The 27,666-nt window shown below is 34.8% G+C and overlaps 1 protein-coding gene across 11 annotated transcripts in view; it reads right to left on the minus strand.

Moving 5' to 3' along the window:
• NFIB (nuclear factor I B) overlaps window positions 1-27,666 on the minus strand; it is a 235,529-nt gene that overhangs the window by 44,038 nt on the left and 163,825 nt on the right. For all 11 annotated transcript variants that reach the window (XM_060155077.1, XM_060155082.1, XM_060155079.1 and 8 more), the window contains 3 exons: window positions 27,531-27,599; window positions 21,377-21,497; window positions 17,616-17,734 (listed from right to left, as the gene is read on the minus strand). In XM_060155077.1, the coding sequence (XP_060011060.1) occupies window positions 17,616-17,734; window positions 21,377-21,497; window positions 27,531-27,599 (309 nt within the window). The remainder of the gene's footprint in view (window positions 1-17,615; window positions 17,735-21,376; window positions 21,498-27,530; window positions 27,600-27,666) is intronic.

Below are 27,666 nucleotides of genomic sequence, written 5' to 3' on the forward strand. Positions count from 1 at the left end.
TTTGATGAGTGTACCATTTCCTTATATCTTTCTCAAAAAGAAAAAAAAAAAGGAAAGAAACTTTTACTAACAAAACCACAGCAACTAATGCTGGTACATAAAAAAAAAGAAACTTTTTAAACCATTTAAAAAACAGACAAAGGAAGTTCATTTCAGCTAAGTTACCTTAAAAATGCCAAAAATAATATTTGACTCCACTTAAGAGCTATGTGATTTTAAAAGGTAATACACAGGGCCTTCCATGGTGGTGCAGTGGTTAAGAAATCCACCTGGCAATGCAGGGCACACGGGTTCGAGCACCGGTGCGGGAAAATCCCACATGCAGCGGAGCAACTAATCCACTGAGCCACAACTACTGAAGCCCGTGCGCCTAGAGCCCATAGCAACAAGAGAAGCCACCGCCATGAGAAGCCCACACAACACAACTAGAGAAAGCCCATGTGCAGCAACAAATAAAATAAATAAATTTATTTTTGTAAAAAAAGGTAATACACAAATATAGGTTTTGGCCTGCTGCAAGTTAATCACAGACATATAGATTGTCAGAGGTGGAAAGAACCTCTATAACATTCCTCACTTTATAGATGATGTAATAAGTTTCCATTCCAAATTTTTAATTTAAAATTAACTCTTAGAAAAAGAAACTGGTAAGTTTCTATTGACACTCTTATGCTTTACTTGTGCTTCAATATAAATTTTGAATTAAATTAATGTGGGTAAATGAGTTCCTAAAGACTCCACAGTATAAGTAATAAAGCATATACTATACATCATTTAAAAACAATTAAATACGACCAGAGTTTGGGAAGCAGAATGAGTGTCATTCTAGTTATGTCATTTCTGGAGAAGATCAACCAAGGCTATTGCAACTACTACAACTATTTCAGAATTTTCATTAAACCCAGGCGAATTCACATGAGCCTCTTTTCATAAAGGGCATATAAATCAGGGGTGTTTGTACAGAGAAATTCAACAATATAGGTGATTATGTAATTTTTGAGAAACGAAGCCTTTGCATTTTCTTAGTCAAAATGATACACTTGGCTTTACTGGGTAATTATTACAGGTCCATTTATTTTCTAGTTCTCTTTAGGCATACACTGAATAATAATGGTACCTTCATGTTCAAAACACACAGGGGAATTATAGAGGCCAACACTGCGGAAACAAAATAAAATTCACTCTTCAAATTGTAAAAGGCACCATAAACTGCCTTCTTTTTAAACAACAAAATTAGCTTAAAGTAAGTAAAAATAAGAATGGGAAGGTCCACTGTCCATAGTGAAACAGTTTTTTTAAGGAACAGATAAAGAATGGCAGTATTAGAAAGTAGGCTTAACTGCCTTTGTTTTCCCACTAAATGAAATTAACCTTGGGCTCATTAATCAATAAAAATATACTGCTATACAGCCTGTACAAGGCACTAAGTACTTAAGGTGACACAAAATGAACCCCCTACCCCCTCACAAAGAAAACAAAAAAAACCTCTCTGGCTTGAAGAGGGAATAAAAGTAAAAGGTCAATTATCTGGGAGAAATAAGGGTAGAGTTTCTAGCTATTGCATTTTAAGCATGAATCAAGCTCGCATTGTTTTTATTTTAATTTTATTTTGAATGTCTGAAGTCCAATAGACCTCATGCCAAACTGAAAAATGATATCGTTGCTATTTTTAATGCTCTAGTATGCTACAGAAAAAACATGTTTGAGGAGTGGATAGATGGAAAGATGTTTTTACGTGACCTTTCTGTGGAGAAAAACAAATGTCATGCTTTTCACAATCTAATGTCCTTCAAGCAGGAAGAATCATACATAAAAAGATTACGTTGAAAATAAGTTGAATAATAATAAAGCTGAATAAATATACAATAAGTTGAATAATAATACATACTATCAATGCATAAGTTGAGTAATACATGAAATAAAGAAGTTGCAGAGAGAAGCCAGATGATAAGAAAAGGATTAGCTGGTGTTTTTACTGGTGGGAAGGAGGCAGGAGCTGCTGGTGGTGGAGGAGAGGGAAGCAGAGGACAGTGAAGGCTTGAAATCAGGCAAAGAAATTTAAATGTGATTTGGAAAGCAGCACTATATAAATGAATTGACTGCCAAAGGGAAAACTTTCCAAAAGCTCTATTTTTTTCCAATTCCCCAACTCGGCCCATTTGATTAAATGGTTACATCAAGAATTTCCTGTCTCTTCTCTTTCTTAAACATTCCTCATCGTGGTTCATCATAAAAACAGTAGTTGGAGTCATCTCCTTCAGATGATACCTCCTTCATCCTAACATCTAGCATGGTACCACATTTTTACTTTAATCTTTCCTTATCATTCTGTTTTATTTAAACTTTAAGCTAATTTGTTTATGGCCTCCTGGAGGAGAAGAGGGGCCCGAAGGGATGTGCTTCTAACTCTGTGCCTTTCCTAGCATAGGATGGTCCCTTGGGCTAGAAAATTGTTTTTCTGCCCTCTTATTCCATTTATAGAACAATATTTTATCCACTGAACCAACTTGACTTACTTTCTCTTTAAGTAATCCCTCTTAAAGAATTTTGGCGGTCTAGATTTCCTTAATGATCCTATGATTGTGTCTTACATTATTTGATTTTTTTTCATTATTATTTTGTACTTGTTATATCCGTAGCATGTCTATACGTATGCTTAAAAAGTTGACTAATGGCTTACCTCCTACAGAAGATGATTTCATCAAGGGCACAAAAAAAAAATGTGGAGGACAAGATCATGCTACTCAGGAAAAGAATTTTTTAAAATCTAGGATTAAAAGAAGGTAGAAGAAGTGGAGCAGACACTGTGTCTAGGCAGTTTATTTTAGAATCTCTTGCATGTGAAAGAAGCTATCTGGGGGAATGATAACCAGTAGCGTAGGATGAGTGAAATAACCACAGTCAGTCTATCTTAAAATGTATGATGCATGAATAGATACCACCAGATGAGAAGGAACTGAATGTAAAGCAAAGAGAGAATACAAAATCAGTCACTGAGCTTCTAATAAGTGTGAGAAACTAAGGAAAGGCATCAAGTTCAAGATGTTAAACAAGACAACCTGCTCCGTGTCCTGGTGGTGCTTACGGTTCAGCAGAGAGGACAGACATTAAATACAAAAATTCATTAAATAATTGCAAGTGTGATAACACTGGATTATAGAAAGGATTCTTCTTAATGGCCAAAAATTAGAGACGCTGTCTTTTTAAAGGAGATTCACATTGACGGTGCTCGTCTTCAGTGTCTACACCCATGTTTAGATTTATAATTGGACAATTAGCTATGGCTTTAGAAACCAATTGCGTAGTTAAATACATAATAGAAAACTACCATGTAAGAAAAAGTTCATGTAGGTTACTTATATAAGTCAGTTCCTTTAGACTTACGCATGCCTTTAAATAAGTATTTTGCAAAAGCAAGTTATCACATAATTTTTACTAGCCATACTCTAAGTCTTTTTGGCACTCTGACATACATACATCCTAAGCCCTGATGTGTCATTCATTTCACCGCAACACTTCAAAGAGATAAAGGCTTAAGCAAATAAAGAGTTAGATCAACTCATCTCCCAACAATGTAATTTCATCCACAAAGGAAGAGCATTGCTGTGAAACACAGCGTATGTACTCGACTAGTCGGCAGCTTGCACAAATGGCGCTCCAGATGTATATCTGTTCAAGTCAGCCCAAGGCAACAATTTTGATCAATTCTAATGTGATAAAAGGCTGCAGGGAAAGTGTGCAGAAACGTGTTTACGTCAGCCCTTAATTAAACTGTTGTTCACTTCCAAAGAACCTTAGGAAACACTAATGAGACATGAGTTTTGGCAATTTCTTCATCAAAGCAAAGACCCCTTCCTCAGTCTGTAGCAACCTGTCATCCAAGTCGCTCCCGGGATAAATGTCACATGACACTCCAATCAGTTAGCCACCTGTTAGTAGAACTTCACTGAAGTCAACTAGTGATCTAGGGCAAGCTCCAACAGCTACCTCAACACCTGCCTGTCTGGGGCACCTGCTCCTTTTTCACATATAGGAGAGCAATATGTTAGCTTTTCCAATATGCTTCAGTGGATTAAGGTTACAAATCGAATGTCTATCGCCTACGTAGAAAACACATCATTTTCTTTAAAAAAAAAAAATTCCTTTTCTTCTTCCCCACATGACACTTACAGTTTACAACTATTTGAAATCAATTATGTAAGAGCACACAAGAATTCTTGAATTTCTATGAAGCTGTTCTTTTCAGCATAGCATAACACTAACAAAATATATTAACTGTGCCATTCCTATGATTTAGAAAAACATATTTCTATCTAGTTAACAAAGAAGCAAATTGCCTCAAAATCTTTTAAAATTCCAATATTTTTACATCTTCCTAAGTTGTCTTTCTTATTTACATGTCATACTTGTAAACAAGTCTAAAAGAAGCCTCTTGATACAAATCACCACTTGCCGACTTCTCTTATTTTCCAGTATTTAATGTTAAGGTATATTTTATTATGAGGTGCTTATAAAGCTATAATCATTGTTAAAAATGTCTTCCTTATTTTTTACATTATCAAGCTGCTGAGCAGATGTTACAGGATTCTTTTTTTGCAGAAGAAAACTCAAGGTGCAATGAAACTTTGGTCCTTTGGTATGAGCATGATACAGATCAAAGAAGAAAAGTGCATATGTGGGAACATTTAGCTTAGGGAGTCCAGTGACTAGGATTTGACAAGATTTTATTATATTGACAAGTCTTACTAACTTAATACCCCTCACAGTTTTCCAAGTTTCTTTATTTTTTACAGGTTTTAGGCTTCTCTAGATGTTAAAGAGCTTTATAGATTTATAAAAACTCTGGATATAGAAAAGCTCTTCAGAGACCAAACTCATTGGAAGGCGGCAAAGGTGGTTAACACGCCCGTTACTCCCTTGAAACTCTGTCAAGCAACACAAAACAGACTGACAAGTGAACGTTAGCTAAACTGGGGAATTTCTGCTTTCCATTAAAATGTTGGGGTGAAAGCTGGATGACAACATGAAAAAGGAATGACCCATCTGTATAAAATAATAATGCTCTTTATAATACATGAGATAATAAATGAGAGGCTACTAAAGCTGGTGTGTGGGATGAGTTCAGGAGCTGGAAATCTGATACTTGTACTTCAGGCCATAAATCCGGAGTCAGTCCTGAGACAGGGAAACAGCTTGGGCCCTGTGCCTGGAGGACAAAGAGAAGGCAGGGAGGATGACTCTGCCGACTGAGCACTGAAAGAGACCCAGGCTTCTCCTCCTCTGCTTTTGCCTGGTGGTAAACTGTGTGCAGGAGAGGAAAATTTAGAGGAGAGGCTATTTATAACTGTATAAGTGTTATGAAAAATACTGCAATTACCAAGTGCAGAAGATCCCGGCCCAGAGCTTTGATGGATTTATTTCTATTGTTTCCCTGTGGAGAACCACACTGATCCTTACTTTCCTAAGTTTTACCTGTAGATAAAGGACCCATGTGGGGATATAGCCACTGTGGAGAACAGTATGGAGGTTCCTTAAAAAACTAAAAATAGAACTACCATATGACCCAGCAATCCCACTACTGGGCATATACCCTGAGAAAACCATAATTGAGAAAGAGTCATGGACCACAATGTTCATTGCAGCTCTATTTACAATAGCCAGGACATGGACGCAACCTGAGTGTCCATCGCCAGATGAATGGATAAAGAAGATGTGGCACATATATACAATGGAATACTACTCAGCCATAAAAAGAAATGAAATTGGGTCATTTGTAGTGAGGTGGATGGACCTAGAGTCTGTCATACAGAGTGAAGTAAGTCAGAAAGAGAAAAACAAATACCGTATGCTAACACATATATATGGTATCTGAAAAAAAAAATGGTTCTGAAGAACCTAGGGGCAGGACAGGAATAAAGATGCAGACATAGAGAATGGACTTGAGGACACAGCATGGGGGAAGGGTAAGCTGGGACGAAGTGAGAGAGTGGCATGGACATATATACACTACCAAATGTAAAATAGATAGCCAGTGGGAAGTAGCTACATAGCACAGGGAGGTCAGCTCGGTGCTTTGTGACCACCTAGAAGGGTGGGATAGGGAGGGTGGGAGGGAGATGCAAGAGGGAGGAGATATGGGGATATATGTATATGTATAGCTGATTCACTTTGTTATAAAGCAGAAACTAACACTCCATTGTAAAGCAATTATACTCCAATAAAGATGTTAAAAAAAAAAAAAAAAGGAACCTATGTGGGGAAGTGCCCCGAGGGACTGAGTCTGTAGGACAAGAAAGGAGAGAGACCAAGTAGGTGTTTTTACTTGAAAGCTTTGCATATCCCCTGAGGTACCCTCTCCATTTCCCCATTTCCTTCACAATAAAATGGGGCTCTCTCAGCTCCTGGCAAGCAAAGATGTACTGTAATGCCCAATGGTTTAAGTGAAATATAAATGACAGAAAAGAGGTGCATGGGTAGAGTCACAAGGCCATAGATTCACTGTTCTTTAAATATATTTCAGAGGACATGCTTCAAAATTGCCTATAGAGCCATGTGCTGTGTCTAAGTAGTATGGATATGATGGTGGAGTTAAACAAACCACTCAGGCACTGCTAGTGAGAATATAAATTGATAAGACCTTTCCAGATTTTGTGCCAATATTTATCAAAAGCCTTAGAAATGGACATAATATTTAACTCAGGAAATCTACAGTAGGAATGTATTTATTCCTTTAACAAAACTTCATTGAGCATCTATGTATTTGGTGACTTAGTGCCGGGGACAATGAATAGAACTAGACAGGAACAAAATGATCAGATTTAAGTACACAGATTTGTATGCAACGATGTTCACTGTATCTTTATTAACTATACAAAAACTTGGAAACTATCTAAACATCCACAAGTAAAGCAGACCTTCAAAACTGTATAGTATAGCCAAAGGGTGGCATACTATGCAGCATTACAAAGTGGAAATTGAATGACATTGTAACATGCTATTATATTATAAATAAAAGACCAAAAAAAAAAAAACAAACAGAAAAGAATTTACAAAATAGCATATATTGTATAAGCCCAATTTAGGGCAAAAATTTTACTTGACATAGAGTACATAGAATATGCATAGAAAAAAATATATAGAAAATAGACTGGCATATAATATATCCAAATATTAACGTGAGTTATCTCCATGTGACAGAATTACAGGTGACTTTAATTTTCTTGTTTATATTTGACAATTTGTTTCTCAAATCCCCCACAAATAATTTTTACTTTTATAATAAAAAATGGTAAACTATATATTTGGAGGAAAAAATACTGCCTGTAGGTCCATAGAATATTATAAATAGTTCCCAGTGATGGGTGGACAACACAGGATCTTGATACTGTGCCAGACATTATGCTTTAAGAAGGAAATGCCTCACTGGTCTTAGATACTGGATGCTACAAAAATGTAAAATGAAACGCTTTAACGTAACGTTTGCAATTTAGTTGGCTAAAGGCAAAACAATATTTTTGAGAATACAATTGAAAAGAAATATCTGAATATCTGTTTCTAAGGACTCTTCTAGATGTAAAATTTTATGATTCTGTGGCAAACGTGAATAAGTCCTTCCTACACGCTCCAAGTTAACAAAAAGCTCTGAATGGTATGACAAGACATATGGACTTAATCCCACTACAGTAGTTTGATGATGATGCCAGATGATTCAAAAAATAATTAGCTGCCATGTTAAGAAAGTATCTCCATATATATATATGTATCACACTCTAAAATAACTTCAGAAAATCGGCAAGCTACATTAAGAAGAGATAAGATATCATCTTCAATTAGATTTCTCAATCTTTTTTTCTTTTAAGGAAATCAGTTCTTTTTCAAAGGAGAAAACAGAAAATATGGTAGTGTTCGTGTTAAATATATGAAAATTCTTACTTTAATCTTTGAGTTATTTAATCTTAACTATACAAGCATATTACTACAACCTTGAGCAATTTGAAACCTTTTGTGATAATTTAAGTCTCTCCATATAGTATATTCCAACCCAAGCCTGTAAGTAGCATGTTTCTACAAGTCTCTGTTTATCACAGCTCTATTTAAAAAAAAAAAGTCTCCAGGCTACACCAACACCCAATACCAAGTTAAAGCTCAAACCCCTTTGAAGCTCACGAACACCTTCCTGAGACATTAAAAAAAAAAAAGCCTTGAATAATGAAGAACAATGCTGAAAGAGTGAATACTGAATAAATGAAAACTTATTTTTAAAAAACACTTCAAAATACTTTTGTCCATTAAGCAATTTCATTTCAACAGACAGACGATGATAAAGTATCTTGAGTAATGTCAGAAAATCTAATTTGAAAGGAGGAAAAGCACCAAACAATTATGCAAGATGTGGAGTATATTTTAGATGCTTATTAAATATTGGCATAGGTAAATAGCTGCTATTCGCCATGCCTCTGGGGAGAACCTCTTGGCTATAGAGGCTTATTAGTGTTAAGCATCTGAGAGCCATGGACTATAAAATAAAATCAATACCGTAACCTTAACTGTAAAAGTCAGAAAGATACTGGAAGAGTTCTCATGTAACAAGATTACAGATGACTTTTTAGAGAACATTTGGGGAAAAGCCATGCATTTAGCAACATTTATGCTACAAGACATCTCAAGGTTTAGGTTGTTACTAATGCCGTTATTATACATGCTGGTAATGGTTAGGGTTGATTTTACTGATGTGTTACTTTAGTGGATTTCCAGGAAAGTCCTGGAAATGATCTGGAACTTATTTCAAATAAAATCATTAAACTTAGGTAGTAAACTAATTGCTTAGGAACAATTATGATTTGATGTGGTTTAGTGTAGCAGACAAAAAAAATCATGAAAAAATTTTAAGGTCGTCACTTTGGCAGCTCAATGCAAATATGATTACTCTGCACAATATTCCGTTTCTTTTAATGGAAAAGTAGTCAAAACTGGTATAAGTTGTAGTTTTTAAGTTCAGTCTAAATCTATATTTCTCCTTTAACAAATGTAAATGAAGAAAAAAAGAACATCCTGTCAATGAAATTACTATGATGGCATATTTATTATCTTAATGGTTTTAGAAATCACGTGAAATTGATCAGTAACAAAACCTCTATTTGGTAATGGACCAATTACATTTGTGAGATAATGTCAATGAAACAGAATATTGTCACAGGATAATGGTCTCCTATTGCTATATCCCTAGTCATTTAGAGAAAATATAAATGTTGCCGTCTGGCTGAGTCATTTATTTTCAAAGTAGGAGACACAGATCCCATAACAATGTTCTGTTATAATAACTCAATCTCTCTCAATCATTTGTTGTACCAGAATGGTGCAGGACAGGGCTTGTATTTGTAAGAACTGCACATTCCTCAGGTATAAGGCAAAACATATGATGCCTCCAAGCACCTAAACAGCCAATTATCAAGTTATTCAACAAGAGCATTTAAAATAAACATCTAAAAAATAATTCAGGAAATCGAAAATGTTCAGAGTCTTCAAAAAGATTCATGTTAATGAAAGCTCAAAGACTCAAGTATTAAAGATCTATAAATACTCTGACTTCAATTAATTTAAAATCCAGAACATTAGAACACAAAGGAACCTTACTATCCAACTTTATCTCACAGATGAGAAAACTCAGTTTACTGACATTAAGTGTTCTAAGGCCATACCACTATTTATATCGATAGTTTCCTGATCACCATTATAGTGCTCTAGGCATATGGCAAAAAATTAGAATAGAAAAGAAAAAAATATATACAGCAATAAATATATAATTTTTATATTTTGACACACATAGCTCAATTTAAACTGAATGTATATCACACACCTCAACTAAAGACATTCTAGACTTTAGGATTATTTATTAACATCTTACTATTTAAAGGAAAAGAGATTCTTAACCTGAGTCCAGCCCAAGAACTGCACTCATGAATTCCTGGAGTCTGTGAACCCTTCTGCTATTATATGTATTTATTTGTAGTAAAGTTTCATATGTGTTAGGAAAAAAAAACTGTCATAGAGGTTTTGTAACTAGTTTGCAAAACCATGAACATAGCATGACAATGACTTCTTTGGAAGGCAGTATATACAGTAATAATGAGCGTGGATTCTGGAGTGGAAGAGACAAGGGCTCCCATTCTATCAATGCTAGTTATCTGTGTATCTATGTCAAATTTCTTAACCACTGTAGTGATGAGCTTAATGAGCTGTAAAACGTTTGTTTGTTTTTAAATAGGATTGAAAAGAAAAATATATGTAAAGTCTTAGCACAATCCTGGAAGGGAGTAAGTGCTCAATAGATGGTAGCCACAAATGGAAGGAGGGTCTGGTTTTCCTCAATTTGAATGTATTTGTTGAACGAAAAGATTTAAATTTATGTGGTTTATTCAACAAATAAATGATATACAAAAGTGAGTAAATATAAAAATAGTTAATAGAACTATTATAGGTTAAAGACAAGTTGAAAATACAAATATGGTATTGGATCTGTTTGGGACCTTCATTTAAACAAAACAACCTATACGATATTCTGGGGAATTTGCACATGGGTTATACAGTATATATTAAGGAATTATTGTTATATTTGTTAAATTAATAATGGTATTGAGTTGTATTAAAAATGATAATCATTGTCTATTAGAAACTTAAGTATTTATAAGTAAAATGACACATTATCTGGGATTTACCTTAAAATACTTAAAAAACTGGAAGATACTGAATAAAACAAGATGGGCAAAATATTGATAACAGTTAAAGCTAAAAAATGGTACATGGAAGTTCACTTTATGATTCTTTCTATTTTTGACATTCTCTATAACAAAAAGCTTTTTAAAACTTTAAATATCGTGCTTAAACATTCCATCCAAACCAGCTCTTCTCCACATTTATCCATCAAAAGCACTCATGTCTCCCTTTTTTTTAGTTCAAAAACTTAATCATGGCACAAATATTAAGAGGTTGATTTTTTAAAAAAGAAGATACACAATTTTACCATCTTAAAATTTTGTTTTGACAATTCTTCCAGACCTGAAAACTCATAAATTCACCTCTACACTTATTCTAGTTCTACAAGGTCTAACAGAATCTTCCATGAAGCTCCCTAGAACTGTCCGCCTGCCAAGACTTGTTAAGCAGTGTTCAAATTCTCCTAGTCCATTTCTCCCTATGTAGGTAAGTTTATATATTGCTTCCCCTAGGTGGGTTGCAGGATAACAGAAAAATACAAAAATATATATATCAGGCTTTGAAAAAGAAGACCTAGGCTCTGCTCTTAATTATCTGGACGCTATGGATGAGACAGCCTCTCTGATACTTAGATTGCTTATCTGTCAGATAAGGAGCTTGAACTATGTCTCCCCTAAGGCTTCTAATAATCTGTGTTCTATCCCTGAAAAATACAACTTCATTGTATATGATATTGGTGGTATAATAACTCGAAAGAAACTGGCTTTCCAAATTACTTCAAAATAAACTTAAATAGGAAATTAATGTGTAAATGGATGTGAAATAAAACCTTTTACCACACTAAGAAACTTTTCATGGTACACTATGATAACGAAGCACACTGTCTCCCATGGATTTTCCACTTTCCTAATTTAGACTGTGTTCTACCAATCTAGAGAGCCAGTGTCACACAGCAAGTTGTTATTTTTTTCAAACTAATTATCCACGATGGTTTTTCTACAAAATGCTGTATTTTCAAATCATTAAGCCTCCAGAGGACAGAAATATGAGTATCACTTTCCCCTAGTAAGTAGTATTGTCCCTTCTAGCCATGTACACAGGTTGCGTCCCATCCAAAATGCTCTTCCTGATTAGAACACATACATCTGTTAATTAGTAGGCAAGGTAAGGAATTCTGATGAAAGCCTTCACCAACAATGTAGTGTCTTCCTTTCTGTTTGAAAGATGTTCATAATGTGATTTTTCAACTACAGCAGTGTAGCCGAAGAGAACGAAATACACTACGATGAAGGCATCCCCAGAGTTTGCCTCCGATAACATAATATATGGAGAGTCATTGCAAGTTCTGTAAGAACTGTAAGTTCTTGATTTTTGATATATTTTTTAATAATAAGCTAAACAAAAAAACTTAATTGTACTTAAACATTAAATTCAAGCCATCTCTTCACATGTATCCATCAAAAGCGCTTGTATCTTTGATTCTGTCTGGTTCAAAATTTGATATTTGAACATTTGATATTTAATCCTTGTGATACAAACTCTAGGAATGTAAGGAACTGCTGGTGTTCTATCTGGTCCCCAAAGGGAGCTTAAACATTCTTCCAGGAGATTACCAAGCTGTTTTCTTGCCATTTTCTGGGACTTCATTTAATGTCAGTAGTTACTCAACTATTTGTGAAAGCTGCTCATTCACCCAACTTCTACAGCTAGAAAAACCTTGAGAGTTTATCATTTGTCAGACTGTAGTTTGGGACAGAGCACTGCTTTCCAAAGTCTGAATGTAGGATTAAATCTCCCTATAGATTCTTAGATGGGGGAAAAAAGGTTCTGAAGTCGCAAACTTAATACATATTCAGTCAATATCCACTCATGGATATTCACATTCACAGCACACAGTAGTATATTAAATATTCTACAAACTCACTTATGAATAAAAAAGTTTAAATTTTTGTTTAAATAAAAATTTCCAAACTTGGTTGAATGCTCTTGTATCTAGCATTTTTTAACTTACGAAAGGCTGGTCTCTGAGTCCGGTTCTATCAGTGTCACCACACTCTACTGACTGTTATTTATTTCCTATACTTGATTAAATGCATGATACTAAGCTGGCATTATTACTCTTTAGCCCCCAGTGTTCCCTTGAGCCCTTTGGCTTAATTCATTATTTATTTAATACCATATCCTTACAGAACTCTATAAAGTTCAAATTAAAATTGAGCACAACATATAAGACTCTATTACTAATGAGAACATTTGCAAATTTATCACAAATAAATCTCTAGGGCTTGGAAATATATCAAAACTTCAGAAAAACTAGCTGAAGACTTATTTGTACGACAGAACTGTAATTTTTTTTAAATAGTGCTTTTTTCTGGTACCTATAGCAACCAGAATGCGATGCCTAAATATTGCCTATTTGAGAGTCCAGTATAAATTTTTAAACTACTCTTAAAATTGTAATTACATTCCAAATACACCTCTAAGTAGTGCTAGTTTTTGCTAACATACCAATTTATTGATTTTTGTGTAAAGATTTATTTCTCATAATGCTTAAAAGTAAGTTGGGCATGGAGACAGTCCCCTCATAACCTGATTTACATTATTTATTTTCTGTGAAGAAACTTTTTTCATAAATAATAAAAATTTATATTTCTGTTCAGCAGGTCATGGGCTAGAAATTTAATTTATTCATATTTATGTGCCCAATGCCTAGAAAAAGTCCTGGCAAATAATAGGCATTTGATAAATGTTAATTTAGTTCAATTATCGCAATTCTAAATGTGTAGGAACTAATAAAATTTTACTGCATTAAAAGTCTTTCTGAATTTACATTTTATCTAAGATTACAAGTTGTTTAAATACTCATTAGACTAAGAAGCTGTTAAATTTTCCATTTAGAAAGCCCAGCTGTATATTACAAATATATTTACCATATCACTAAACGTCTATTAAATAGCATTTTAGGAGTTTTATATTCAAGCTTAGATGGCTCGGGGACTATTAGAATGGCAGAGACAAAGTGATACTAACAAAGAATTGTTTCAAATGTTCAAGCATACCAATTACTAGTCTGTTAAATTTCCAGCCACAAAAATACTACAAGCTTTAGTCCCAAGAAAGTAACTTTGAGGAAAAACCAAGACCTGCCTCTATTTTTCCTCTTACATCAGAAGTTACAAAGGACTACTGTAATGATTTCAAGAGAATTATATCAATGAGGAATTTAGTCTGTGAACTGGCTCAGGTGGGAAAAAATTTAAGGTAGACAAGCTCTCAGATGGAATACTTTGTGGGGTAAGTATTAGAATAATAAAAGAAATTTTCAACATGCAAATTGATAAGCTATCCTGGTTCTATTCATTTAACCATTAAAATGATGGAAAGCAGTATCCAAAAAACAAAGTTTTCAATAGAGGTAGAACCAGTCATGAGGTTTAAGACTAGGGAATTCATCAAAGAGACTAAGCAAGAAAAAAATATTCTAGAATCTAGGAAAGAATGTAACAGCTGCTGTATATCCCTTTGTTACTGGCCCAGTTTTCTTTTTCTTCCTTTATGTATCAAAGAATAAAAAGTTAAAACATAAACATTATGTAATGTAGATTCTAACAAATTTAATTTCTATCACTATTTATCAGAAGAAATTTAAGCAAATTATAAAGATTCCTATGAAATGTTTTACCCTATTAAGCAGTGTTCAGTTTGAAAATGTTCATGTCTATATTCTACAAAATTAAAATTACAACTCTTTTATGTCTAGGAAATTGTAACTTTTTTGTGCTTTGAAAAGCCATAAAGATATAATTATGTCTATAGTATGCTAAAATAAAAACACTTTTTTCATTAAATTATTAAAATACAGGAATATTTGTCACTGCATGAATCTAGATTTTGTATTAAAATGTTGCCTAATTTTTTAAATGAAATGAGTATAATCATTTAGTTACACTATATTCTTTATTTTTGCCTACTTGGAATAAATCTCAAAGGTTTAGGTTTGTGGTTCAGATTATAAGGGAAGGTGGAATGCCACATACTCTCCGTAATTTTGTTATTTTGGATTCGCACATTTCGCTCAGTTTTGTTAAGGGTTACGGTAAAAGTAGATGTTAATGCAAAGTTAACACAAATAACTAAGGCAGACCCAGGAAATAATTCACAGTGAATTTTAAACATTTCTGCCAATTATAAGCACAAATATATTTTAAGCAACCAGTAAGTAGTTATTGCATACAATTAGCGCAGGGATTTTTAGACATGTACTAAAGCTATTACAGTATCGAGTGGTACTCAATATGCCCTTTAGAAAACTCCCTTCATGACAGGCAAGTATGTCTGAAGAACATTTGAAGATGGACAAGAACAACCAGGGCATTTTACTTTGCAGGTTTAAAGAAAGCAATTTTCATCAAACAGAAGGACTGCATTTGGCTTAGCAAATTTATAAAGATAGTACTGTCCTGCCCTCATGTTTTCATTGTAGTTGAAGTCTGCTTCCCACAAGGGCTTACTGTGCACGTTACAAAATCTTCAGTCTTCAGAATTCAAGTGACAGACTATTTTTTTTAAGCACACATGAAAATGGATCATTCTTTCTTACTCTTAATATTCCTTTACAGACTTCTCCAATAATTACAGTCATCTTGACAAAAGAAAATCACCAAGACAATACAACAATTTTACAAAAAGAAAGAATGACAGTTTCCCTTCTACTTTTCAAAAATGTTTTATAATACGATTTGAGATTGGCTTTATTCAATAGGCTGAAAGAGGAATCAATTCTTACAGAGTGACACTCTCTATAATAAAGAACACCTACACTTCTGCACAACACATCCATTGCCACACATTCACAATGTTAATGTTATTACCATTAGAATCTTTTCCAGAACAATTTTCTGATGAGGAAAATATGGCTTTGTTTAGAAAAAGCTGACAATGTCAGTAAAACAAGCAATAAAATATAAAGGGTTGAGGGTTTTGTTTTTATTCTTACTTCTGCAAGTCTGGTTAAGTCCCTGTTATTTCCTGCCTTTGCTAATGAAACTGGTGTTCTGCCTATCAATGGTTCATGTAGCCAACAAATATTTATTTGCCCCTACTAAGCACTAAGTGTTGTGCATGGTTCCCAGGCGCTGGTTACACAGTAGCCAAACAGATAAAGTCCCTGCCCTCATAGTATAGACAGATTTAGACAATTAATCCCATAAACAAATACGGAACTATATTATAAGCACAATGAAGGAACAATACAAGGTGTCAAGAGGTAAAGACCTGATTTAGATTGAAATTCCTCAATTTAGGCTCGGACCTGAAAACTGACCAAGAATTTGCCAGACGAAGAGACAGAAGAGGAGCCCTCCAGAGGGCATGGCTTATATGAAGGTCTTCGGTATTGCATTTCCAAATCTAAACAAAGCAGTAGGCTCAAGGGCAAGAAGGAAGCAGACGGCCCCTGCTGAGGCTGGAGCAGTGGTCAAGAGGCCAGAGGACAAGATAAAGGTCCGTGGATCATAGGAAGGAATTCTGAGCTTCTCCTAAGAGAAGCAGGACGTGACTGAAGTAGGGGGGTGATATGACATTATTATGTTTTAAAAGATGGTTCTGTCTAAAGAATAGATTTGGGAGGTGGAGTGAGATCTCAGAGCCCAAACTCTCCAGCTGATTTTCAAATCCTTCCTTAAAACGATCTCCCTTTATTTCCATCCACACACACAGCCTCCCACCACAGGGCTCATACATGGCCATTCAGAAATTTACTTCCCCACCTCAATGCTTGCCTGTGCTTTTGTCTGTGCCCACGCTGTCCCCTTCTTTACTAGTTAAAAATCTCAGCATGCTAAAGGAGACCCACCTGACTCAATGTCAATGCCTCCATGAAGATGTTTCACCCTTCTTTAAATGCTATGGCACTCGGTAGGAAAACATGGAGCAGCAGAAAAGGAGTCCTGAACTTTGGCTTTAACTGCTAAGCTTCAGAGCTATTTGGTCTCCTGAGATTACTGGACATGCAGCTCCTCAAGCCTCAGAGACACACGCCCAAGTCATGGGCTAAAAAACATTGAGAATGAGCTCTATTTTTTTTTTTTTTTACATTTTTAATAAAATGGAGAATTTTATCTAAAAGAATTTTCAAATACATTTTGTGCTGCTGATATGTCATATTTGCATACATACCAACAAAAATTGTTAGCTAATCTTTGTTTCCATGTTTAATAATCTCCTTCTGTGGCAAAAAGGCATGAGTATGTCGGATGAAGTATATTTAATCCAATAGATTTTAAGAATGAAAAAGAGCAAAGTATGAATTCAGAGAGCCAAATAATACCTATTTCTTAAAGTTATATTTTTCCCTAGAGCTGTCCTAGAACTGGGTTATAGTTTTATCTAGATAGAATAACTAGATTGACTCAGACACCAAGTGTCTTACATTACACTTATTTATTGTTCATGTTGTACCTACTTCGGAAAGGAAGTATGGCTTCCTTTAAATGGGAACTTTCAGTAACTAGTACCTGCGAACCGCTTAAAGCCTGGCTCCTCCTTAAAATACCCCATTAAGAGGAGCGGATTGATTTGACTGAATCAGAACTTGTGCTTCTGCTACAATCCAGCCAACTAATGTAGCCTGGTCGTCATCAGTCACACACACATTGAGGGTTCTAAAAGATCATTTTGTCTAAAAAAAAAGTTTAATAAACACATAAAAATATGGGAATTTTGTAACTTCACTTTAACAAGATTTGACTAGTACATGACCTTAAAAATAATTTTATTGCAATCATTTCATGAAAAAAATATAATCCATATTGATTCAATTATGAAATTTTGACTAAATGAAATTTGTGAAAGGAGCTGACATTTTACTCTACTGTTCCTAGAGGCAACGCCTTATTACTCACCTTGATCTCTTTCATGCCATGTTCGACTTCCAGCAGCTGGTGAATTCGGAGAGGGATAAAAGTCTCCTGTAGGACTTGGTTCCATATTTTCATCTATGGATATAGTTTTGGGTCTTTTGCTGTTAAAATATGACAAGAGTGAATGTTAATGGGATTTCCAGAAAGATGTGTAGCATCTGAAAATACATAATCTGAGAATATTCTTACTGTGGAAATTTCCGCAAACACAAGTAACAGTATCTCAGAACCACTTTGAAATAATGGTGAGTATTTAAGACATCAATAGGAGTAGCAGACATTTCTAGTTGTATGTAACATTTACTATAATATATCAGAACTGTACCTGTCTAACAAATGTGTTTATTATATTTACATGTTGAAATATATTTCCAGTAGTAGAACACTATTTTCAGTACTAAAAAGTGAATTCTTAATGTGATAGGTATACTAATTTAAAAATTGTTGTCGATTGTACCTGACTCATAATTATTATCAATATGAATAACGTTCGTTGGTACGGCACTTGCCATTAAAAATGTAGTCCCTTCATGTCAATTCAAAGATAAGTAAACTCCTTAACCTTCCTAAACTCAGTTTAATCACCTGTAAAATAGAAATAATAAAAAGGGGAGTAGTTGAGAGGATTACATGAGTTATTAAAAGTAAAGCTCAAAAGTAAAGCTCATGCATTTAGTGGCTGGCATTTAGAAGACACTTATAAAATAGTAATTATTAGTAACAACCCTATATTTAATAATATTAAAAATTTTATAGTACTTTACTGATTACAAACTATTTCATATATCCTTTTTTTAAAATAGATCTTTATTGGAGTATAGTTGCTTCACAGTACTGTGTTAGTTTCTATTGTACAACAAAGTGAATCAGCCATATGCATACATATGTCCCCATATCCCCTCCCTTATGGGCCTCCCTCCCATCCTCCCTATCCCACCTCTCTAGGTCATCGCAAAGCAGAGGGAGATCATGCTGCTGCTTCCCACTAGCTAACTATTTTACATTCGGTAGTGCATATACATCAATGCTACTCTCACTTTGCCCCAGCTTCCCCCTCCTACCCCGTGTCCTCAAGTCCATTCTCTGTCTACATCTTTATTCCTGCCCTGCAACTAGGTTCATCAGAACCATTTTGTTTTTTTTTTTTAGATTCCATATATATGTGTTAGCACATGGTATTTGCTTTTCTCTTTCTGACTTACTTCACTCTGTAAGACAGACTCTAGGTCCATCCATCTCACTACAAATAACTCAATTTCGTTTCTTTTTATGGCTGAGTAATATTCCATTGTATATATGTGCCACATCTTCTTTATCCATTCATCTGTCGATGGACATTTAGCTTGGTTCCGTGTCCTGGCTATTGTAAATAGTGCTGCAATGAACATTGTGGTACATGTCTCTTTTTGAATTATGGTTTTCTCAGGGTATATGCCCAGTAGTGGGATTGCTGGGTCATATGGTAGTTCTATTTTTAGTTTTTTAAGGAACCTCCATACTGTTTTCCATAGTGGTTGTATCAATTTACATTCCCACCAACAGTGTAGGAGGGTTCCCTTTTCACCACACCCTTTCCAGCATTTATTGTTTTTAGATTTTTTTCCTAAAAACTTAGGTTATTGATCCTTTATTCTTAAGATCAACCATGAAAAATAGGCCATTGCCAAATTCAAACCAAAATAACTTTCAAAGCATTATAATATATTTTAATAAAGAAAACATAGTTTTATCTCAATTACTAAGAAAAGTGAATATTTAGAACAGAGATTAAAAAGCTATTCTATGCCACATGCCATATTGCTTGATATACTGCTTTCAAACAACTTCACCAATACCTTATTAAACAGTAAGTTATGAGCATAGAAATGGATATTTTTTCCTTAAATTAAAAAAAAATCTTATTCACACCTATGGAAATAAAAACTAAAAATGATATCTTCTGAATGAACTTTATACAGTGATAATAAACCTAATGTCATAGGATTTCAGAGTTGTAATTCACTTTAGAAGCCATACACATAAACCAATCCTCCATTTTCTTACAAGTGGGAAGACAAATTTGGAGAAAATCAATTGCCCAGGGCATGTTAATGGAAGCAGTCTGACACAAAGTAAAGACTTCTGACTTCTGAGACTGTGCTCTTTCTACTACACTGTTTCCAAATCCTGGAAGCATGTGCATGTCTGGGTATATTCATAGATACATTTGTGATTAATATTTGGCTCACAACTCCCGGAGTATCAACATGATGCAGAAGATGGCAATTTCTATCCATGCTAAACCACAGTGAGAGTAAATAGTTTCTTTGTAGGGTATCCAAAGTTAGAATGTATTTTTTAAGCCTCCTTTAATCTAATTCTCCCATCTGTAAATGAGCAGTAAATATGTATGGAAAACTTGAAATGAGGGAGAAAAGACTTTCATAAGGAAATAATAGAGAAATTTTTTTAAACCTTTTTTATTTGAATGACGTAGTACCTGATACTGAATGATCATGAGGAAAGATCTGTGTTGACAGCATACCAATCCACCAGACAAAATAAAAAATTACTATTCGCATTTTAAATTTAGAAAAACTAAAGCATTTTTAACACTTCACCATATCACAGTTTTAATGATAATAAACCCTATTATCTTGCTATGCAATCTAACTATATGAAAATATAGTTTGACCATAAATGGCATCAAATTGAACTTAGTTAATAAACAAACAAATGTGCATAGCCCCACAATTAATTCAAATGCAGTTAATTTTTGTTTTTGAGAATAGCATAGGAATATAGTTATCCAGATTTTTAAATTTTTTAACAGTTGATACTGTGAAATATATGTTCTGCTCTGGAACTCACGTATGATCTTCTATCTGATCGTGGGTATATTTAATGCCATGGAAATGAGATTGCTCTTCCTATATTGAAGATTCAACTCAAAAAAACCCAATAAAGCTATAATATTTGTCTTATTCACTCAGCCCTCTTCTATCATTCAACAATAGGGGAACATATGAAATCCCATGTACTACAACTTGCCAAGTTAATTTTCCCTCACTTAAATAGGAGATCTCTTTTTAAACTCCTGTGGGACCGAAAGTTACAATCAGAAGGTCAAGAGAGAAATATGAGAATGTCAGCAGAGAACTAAAAGGCAAAGTCACCTCACTGTAGCTGTTCCCCAACAAAGGCTGGTTAGGCCAAATCTCAGAGCAGGTAATACTTTCACTGGTAACTGAGAGTTAACTAAATTATTCAAAGAACATCAACTAACTGAAGAACTTGGCAAACCTGTTGCCTAGAATAAGGCCTTTTAAGGTTAAGTAAATGACACATTTTATTTTTCATGTTTCATTATCCCCAGCTTGGACATGGTATTAGGGTAAAAGTTGGATGAATCAATCCTAAACCAGGGATCTTTGCTATGGCAATACCATTTTTAAAGTCACCAGAAGAATTACTTATAGAGTTATAATACTTCATATAAGGGGATAAAAATATTAATACATTTTCATAGTTCCCTTGTCTCCCCAAAAAGCCTTTTTAAAATGCTTTGAACAACAATTTAACTTTCAAATTTCAAAATAAATTTAACCAGGAAAGATTAAAACTTTGTGTAAATTCAGCAAAAATCTTGAACTCTTTGCTTTATTTCCCCCTTCTCTTTACCTGCGTACCTATCTATCTGCACGTCTACTTATTTACCTATTTGCATATAGACTGAGAACAAAAGCAGCTCCTCTTTCAGTTACCTGCTTGGTGGAGAAGACAGCGACCTCTGAAGATTGACCCCCGAGTTCATGTCATGATAGTATGGTTGGCTTGGGATTTCTCCAATTGGGAAGTTGACTCCAGTTCCCTGGGTTATGGGTGCTGAGGAATGAAACAACAACACCAACAAACATTGGGAATGCCATTTACTGTTGTCATCTCTATTCAAATGTAATAATCTAATATTTTCCATGCCTCTGGGCAAGGAGGAGGGGAACTCTCTTTACCTTAAGAATCTAATACCAGCCTTTCACTGGTTAAGACTTACAAACATCCTCACGATGCCAATGTTCAAGTGTGGAAACTTAAGGCACGCTATCATCACTGGTTACCCCTTCTCCCACTCCCACTGCCCAAGCTTCTTCACTCAGTCCTTTGTGTTAGTCGTCACTACACCTGTCACCTCACTAGTCTCTAGATGCGCCACAGGGAACAATACATGTTGCCTATCGCTCAGCACCAAGCAAGGCACTCTGTACTAAGTCAGATCTCAAAAACCAAATTATTGTTAAATAAATCGAATTAGAATAGTTTCACAAGAGGCGATTATTATTTTATAATAATGTTAACATTAATGTTAGAATGCATTAGAAATCATATTTATAATTATTTGATATAAAAATAATTCTTGTATTAGGACAGGTATATAAGTAAAATTGACAAATATGAAATAAAAGTCAAGATTCTTTTTCCAAAATACATATTCAGGTTTCATATATGAATGGTGAGTACGGTTTTACTCAACAGCTATGTTTTGTTTTTAAAAAAGTTTGTATGCCCAATTTCATAAGTCATTTAAAATATACTCATGGAGTTTTATACTTTAAGGTATTATTTTATAAATCAAGAAGTCTTTTTGAGTTTGTTGATGTGTTAAGAACTGAAATTTTTAATGTAATATTGGTTGTTGTACAATGGATTACATCTTTTCAAATTTTTAAAATTGGTTTCTAGACATCTTGAATAAATCTGTCAGACAGCATGTTGTGTTAGAACGAGTAGGATCTTGGGAGATAGACAGCCTTTTAGTTTTAACTCCCTCTGCCACTTATTGGCTATGTGCCTCAGTTTCCTTAACTGTAAAATGAAAATTAGAATAAAATTAGAATTAAATGAAAATTAGAATAACATACGATTATTTTGAGGATGAGGTGAGGTAAGGAGTGATAAAAGTTCAGCATCATGCCTAGTGTATAATGGATATTCAACAAATGTGAATTCCCTTCTTTCCTTGCTTTCTTCCCTGAAATTCTTCCCTGGCAACCTAGAGTGTTCAGCAAAGATGAAACAGTTCAAAAACCCATGCAAAGCTGGTGAACTGGTACAAATGAACCTATTTGCTGAAGGTTTGTTCATTCAATAAGATATTGTGAAAAAAAAAAGATATTGTGCCCATTACTGGCAGGTGCTGCAAGGGACCCAAAATAGTCTAAGGTAGTTCCCGTGCTTAATAAGACATACTGGGCAACAGGTTGGGTAAACAAAATACTCATGAAAAACACAGAGATATAAGCATAATGCGTTTTATAATGAAACTTCCAAATGAATGACATGATCAATAAATGCTATAGGATTTCAAGGAAAGAAGAATCTGATACAAGCTTGAATGGTCCAAGAAATCTGTGGAAAAGTCACAGCTGGCCCAGGGCTTTGGAAGATGAGTAAGGTAGTAAAGGGAGCTTACTCTAAACAGCAATTACTACAGGAGCAAGGTCATGGGCAGAGATGACATACAAGATGGAGGCCAGCCAGGTTGGTGTCAAAGGACAATGCTTAAGAATAGTTTCTATTTTTTCACCTGTTTTTATCAGGCCTTCAAGATCTCTGATGAGAGAAAGTGTATCCTATGTGGGGCGGGAAAATTCTGGAGCCCTTGAAATTCACGCTAAGAACACAAAGTCTACTTAACCTTCCCCTCTCTCCAAACTAACCACACGTTGAGTAAAAAATTCCAAAGGGACAGCCGATTTTCAAGGAATTTTTCTTACTCAGAAGTTTTAATAAACATGTGAAATGTGTTCACTATCAGTTGAATCGTACTTCAATATCTCAGGCAGGCTGAGACTAACAAAGTATTTTTAAAGAAAATATGATTAGGAGGTGCATGCTTTGGAGAGAAACAATCAAGGAATACACAACGATTATCTCTCCCCATTAAAAATTAATCAGTACATACGAGATTAGTCTCAGCTCTAACACTCTGGAGTTTCTGCCTCTGTTAGGTTGTTCGTATTATATAATACGCTTCAGTCTCATTTTACACAGAAAATATTAGTGTTCAATGTGCAACTATGCCTAATGGCTCGAGTTCTTTGGACAGTTAAAAAGTAGCTGCTTGTTGTGGCTTGAGGTACACCAGAGGTTAAAAAAAAATGCAAGGTAAGAAATCCCACAGTAACCACATGCTTTAAAGTTTATTATTAGAACCATGTTCTATGTGACATTGGAAAGCAGAGTATGTGCTGGAAGGAGGCATTTGAGGGGCTCAGTGAACGTAAGCAATCTGTTTGGCTTCCAACAGCAGTGATGGATACAATTCAAAGAACTGAGTTACCAACGGGAAACTTTCAGGTTATATCTTATATCAACTATTTGCAATTTATTAAGCTCATGCAATATTTAGGCAAAGATTTGTAGTTTCTATTTAATAAACATATGGCTTGATAGTCAACACAGATTGCTTGACCGTATGCATACTAGGTATAATTTATAGGAAAATGATAATTAAAAATCTTCGGAAATTTTGTTTTTTTCTAAGTTTTGTTCCAGAAGGATTCTTCCGAAGTATCAAGAAGGCAATAGTGGAATCTAAACAAACAAACATACAAAAGACCAAACTCAAAGAAAAGGTTATCAGAGGTGGGTGTTGTGGGGGGGAGGGAGAATTGGAGGAAGGTGGTCAAAACGTACAAACTTCTAGTTATAAAATAAATAGGTATTGGGGATGTAATGTACAACATGAGGACTACAATGAACACCGCTGTAGGATATACAGGAAAGCTGTTAAGAGAGTAGATCCTAAGAGTTCTCAACACAAGGAAATAACGTTTTCTCTCTTTTTCGTATCTGTATGAGATGATGGATGTTGACTAAACTTACTGTGGCATTTCACAACATACGTCAGTCAAGTCATTATGCTACACACCTTAAAATTATACAGTGCTACATGTCAACTAAATCTCAATAAAACTGCGGGGGTGGGGTACAAGACGGAAAATCAAGCTTTAGTCATGGCTTAAGCGAAACAAGAACAAAAACACCTTGTCTACGGATTTACACACGAGCACCGTAAAATTTAGTGTGCATTTTTACACTAAATGGGAGATTACGGAAATTAAAGTAGATTAATAGCGAACATGGCCAGATTCTAAAACAGCACACAGGCACAAAATTTATCTAATGACAAAGTGCATGAGAACAGCAAGTCCCAGGCAGATGTGCCTGTTTAAAAGCCTCTGGAAAAACTTACATCAGACGCAAAGACCAGTGTTAGCACCTCTCCCAGAGAGCAGCAAGGGGCCCGAAGGCTGCAAATCATGTTTAAGAGGCTGCCAATACCCTCTTAGAAACCAAGCTCAGAAGAACCTCAGACTCCAAGGGTTAGAGGCCAACCCTTAATCTCTCTTATTGTTCTCCTCACTCCAAAAGCTGATCCTAAATCAACTTTTAAGATGGTGATAATATCATTCACCAGAAAGATCACTATCCTAAAACTGAACAGCTTCATTAGCTAAAGTCAACATGCACATTAGAGGGTCATGTGAGAGTAAAACCCCAGAGGACAGAAACCATTAACATACCGTAAACCCTCAAGAAGTCAGAATTTGTGATATACAGCGTAAGGGTTGTGCTGAAGTTGATGTTTACTTAGCAAACCCTTATTTCATAAACAATGAAGTTCAATTGTGTAAATAAGATTATAATGTGGATATATTAAAACACTTAGGAGAATAACTTCTCAAGCATTTCAGAGACACCTATTTACATATGCAGTAGAAAATACAAGTTTGCTGAATAAAGTAACTAATGAATGAATACAGATAATTAATCTACTAATTACAAATTAGTAATGTTTGTTATAACAGATAACTTAAAAACCTCTAGGAGATGACAATATGAATCAAGAAAGAATGAATGGTATATGTTAAATTTGCCTCATTTCTGAACTATTATAGAAAGGGTTTTTTTTTAAGATTTTTTTGATGTGGACCATTTTTAAAGTCTTTATTGAATTTGTTACAATATTTCTTCTGTTTTATGTTCTGGTTTTTTGGCCACAAGGCATATTGGATCTTAGCTCCCAAACCAGGGATCGAACCTGCACCTCCCGCTTTGGAAGGTGAATTCTCCACCACTGGACCACCAGGAAAGTCCCTAAAAAGGTATTTTTAAATCTATTTTTATGTTTCAAATTCAGATTTCTCAAAATATCAATCTGGGCTTTTAAAAGTTCTCATGTGGCTCTCCTACAGCATCTAGCATAATGTTACCTATAATGAGGAACTAGTAATATTTTCTGACAGACGACTCTACTGTCCTTCTCATAAGAAGGGTGAAAATATATCATAAAACTGAGAAAAGTACAAATTTAAACAAATAATTTCATAATGTCTCATAACTGTAGCAGCATAACCTCTCTGCCAAAGAGCAGTATGGGGAAACACACACACACACACATACACACATCTTTAAATACCCCCTTCCTTACATGATGCCATAAAGTAGTAGTAAGTAAGTCAGGCATGTTCCTTTCCAAATTAAAAATAAACATAAAAAAGTTCAAATATCAGAGGCCTTTGCACAACACATATTGATCAGGAAAAACAAACAAGGCTCATCGCCTTGGTGAATGAAGTAAATGAAGTAGACCATCAGAATCCTCTTGCTCAGCAAATATGAACCCTATAGGTACAGGCATACAGGATATTAATTTGGTCTCCTACACTGCCCCCAAGTCAACAGACCCAGGGCAGAAGTCTTTGGGGCATACATTTATCCGCTGCAGAATTACGTCAGAAAGGATGCTACTAAAGTCTTAAATGCTCATGTACAGAACTCTCTGAAATACAGGCTGTTTGCACTAGCCACTTCAGAAATCTGAACTCTTTGAGAAACTACAGTTCCAAAGACAAAGTCACCTACTACCTTGGAGATTACTTCACTCAACGCCATGCTAAAGCACTACCTATACTTACCCTTAGTAACTCATTCTTGTTTGTTCTTTTTGGATCATCATAATTCTTGTTCATGACCTCTGAATTTGACCCAAGTGAAAAACACAACTTAAACAGGCTCCAGAGTGCCCCTACATCATCTGAATAAATCATTCCAAACTGTGACACTCTCTATCAAAATGTCAGGTGAAAATACACCCTGCAAAGTTACATAAATAAGCTAAATCAGAGAAGAGAGCAAGTAGAAATGAGTCACCCCCTTCAGCATAATCAATGAGATAAGAACTGCATCTTACATATATTTGCACACACCAGTAATAACTAAAAGAGTTGATCAAGGAAACGTCCCCCTTGCTTAGTTAGTTGGCCAGGTGAACTTACTCGAGAAAATTCTCACCCAGCCTGTCAAGAATGGTGTCTCAGGTGAGGTGCCCAATGGAAACAATTGGACATTGTTTTGGATAACAATGCTTTCTATCTATATCCAGCTACAATCTGCAAAGTTAATTTCTGCATCCCTCTACACTCTGCATGTTAGTGTGTATATCCTGTACATCTCCAAGCCCTCACCAAAATGTTAGCAAAATGAAAAAGCACTTATCTACAGGAAACTTATGTGGGTTATCATAACAACACTGAGTACATTTAATTAATCACACTTCCTTTGATATAAATGACCATCTATGGTCACAGAGTGAACAGTGAATTAAACGAATACCGATAACACAGCAAGCAGAACAAACCGCAAATTGTTTTTGTGCTACAGAAAGTGTTGATTTAAATGCAAATATTTTAGAAAACCAGACAAAATATGTTCACTTCTGATTTCATCAAAAGGTCAGAGATTTAAAAACTCAAATTCTCCTAATACACAGTTCTCTTCATACTGTATTTAAGGTTCAAATATAAAATACTTTAAATCATACTGTATAGTTAAATAATAAGAAAAGAGTTTACTTACTTCTGGATACCCTCACAAGTTCTGATACATTGAAGACTCCAGATTTTACAAAACTATCCTCAAGGTATCCTGAAAATAAACATCAAGATGAAAGAGATCAACATAAGCAGGAAGCAAATAAATGATTAAACACTAG

Source organism: Lagenorhynchus albirostris, chromosome 7 (genome assembly GCF_949774975.1).
Source record: "Lagenorhynchus albirostris chromosome 7, mLagAlb1.1, whole genome shotgun sequence".
In the NCBI taxonomy this organism is placed as follows: domain Eukaryota; kingdom Metazoa; phylum Chordata; class Mammalia; order Artiodactyla; family Delphinidae; genus Lagenorhynchus; species Lagenorhynchus albirostris.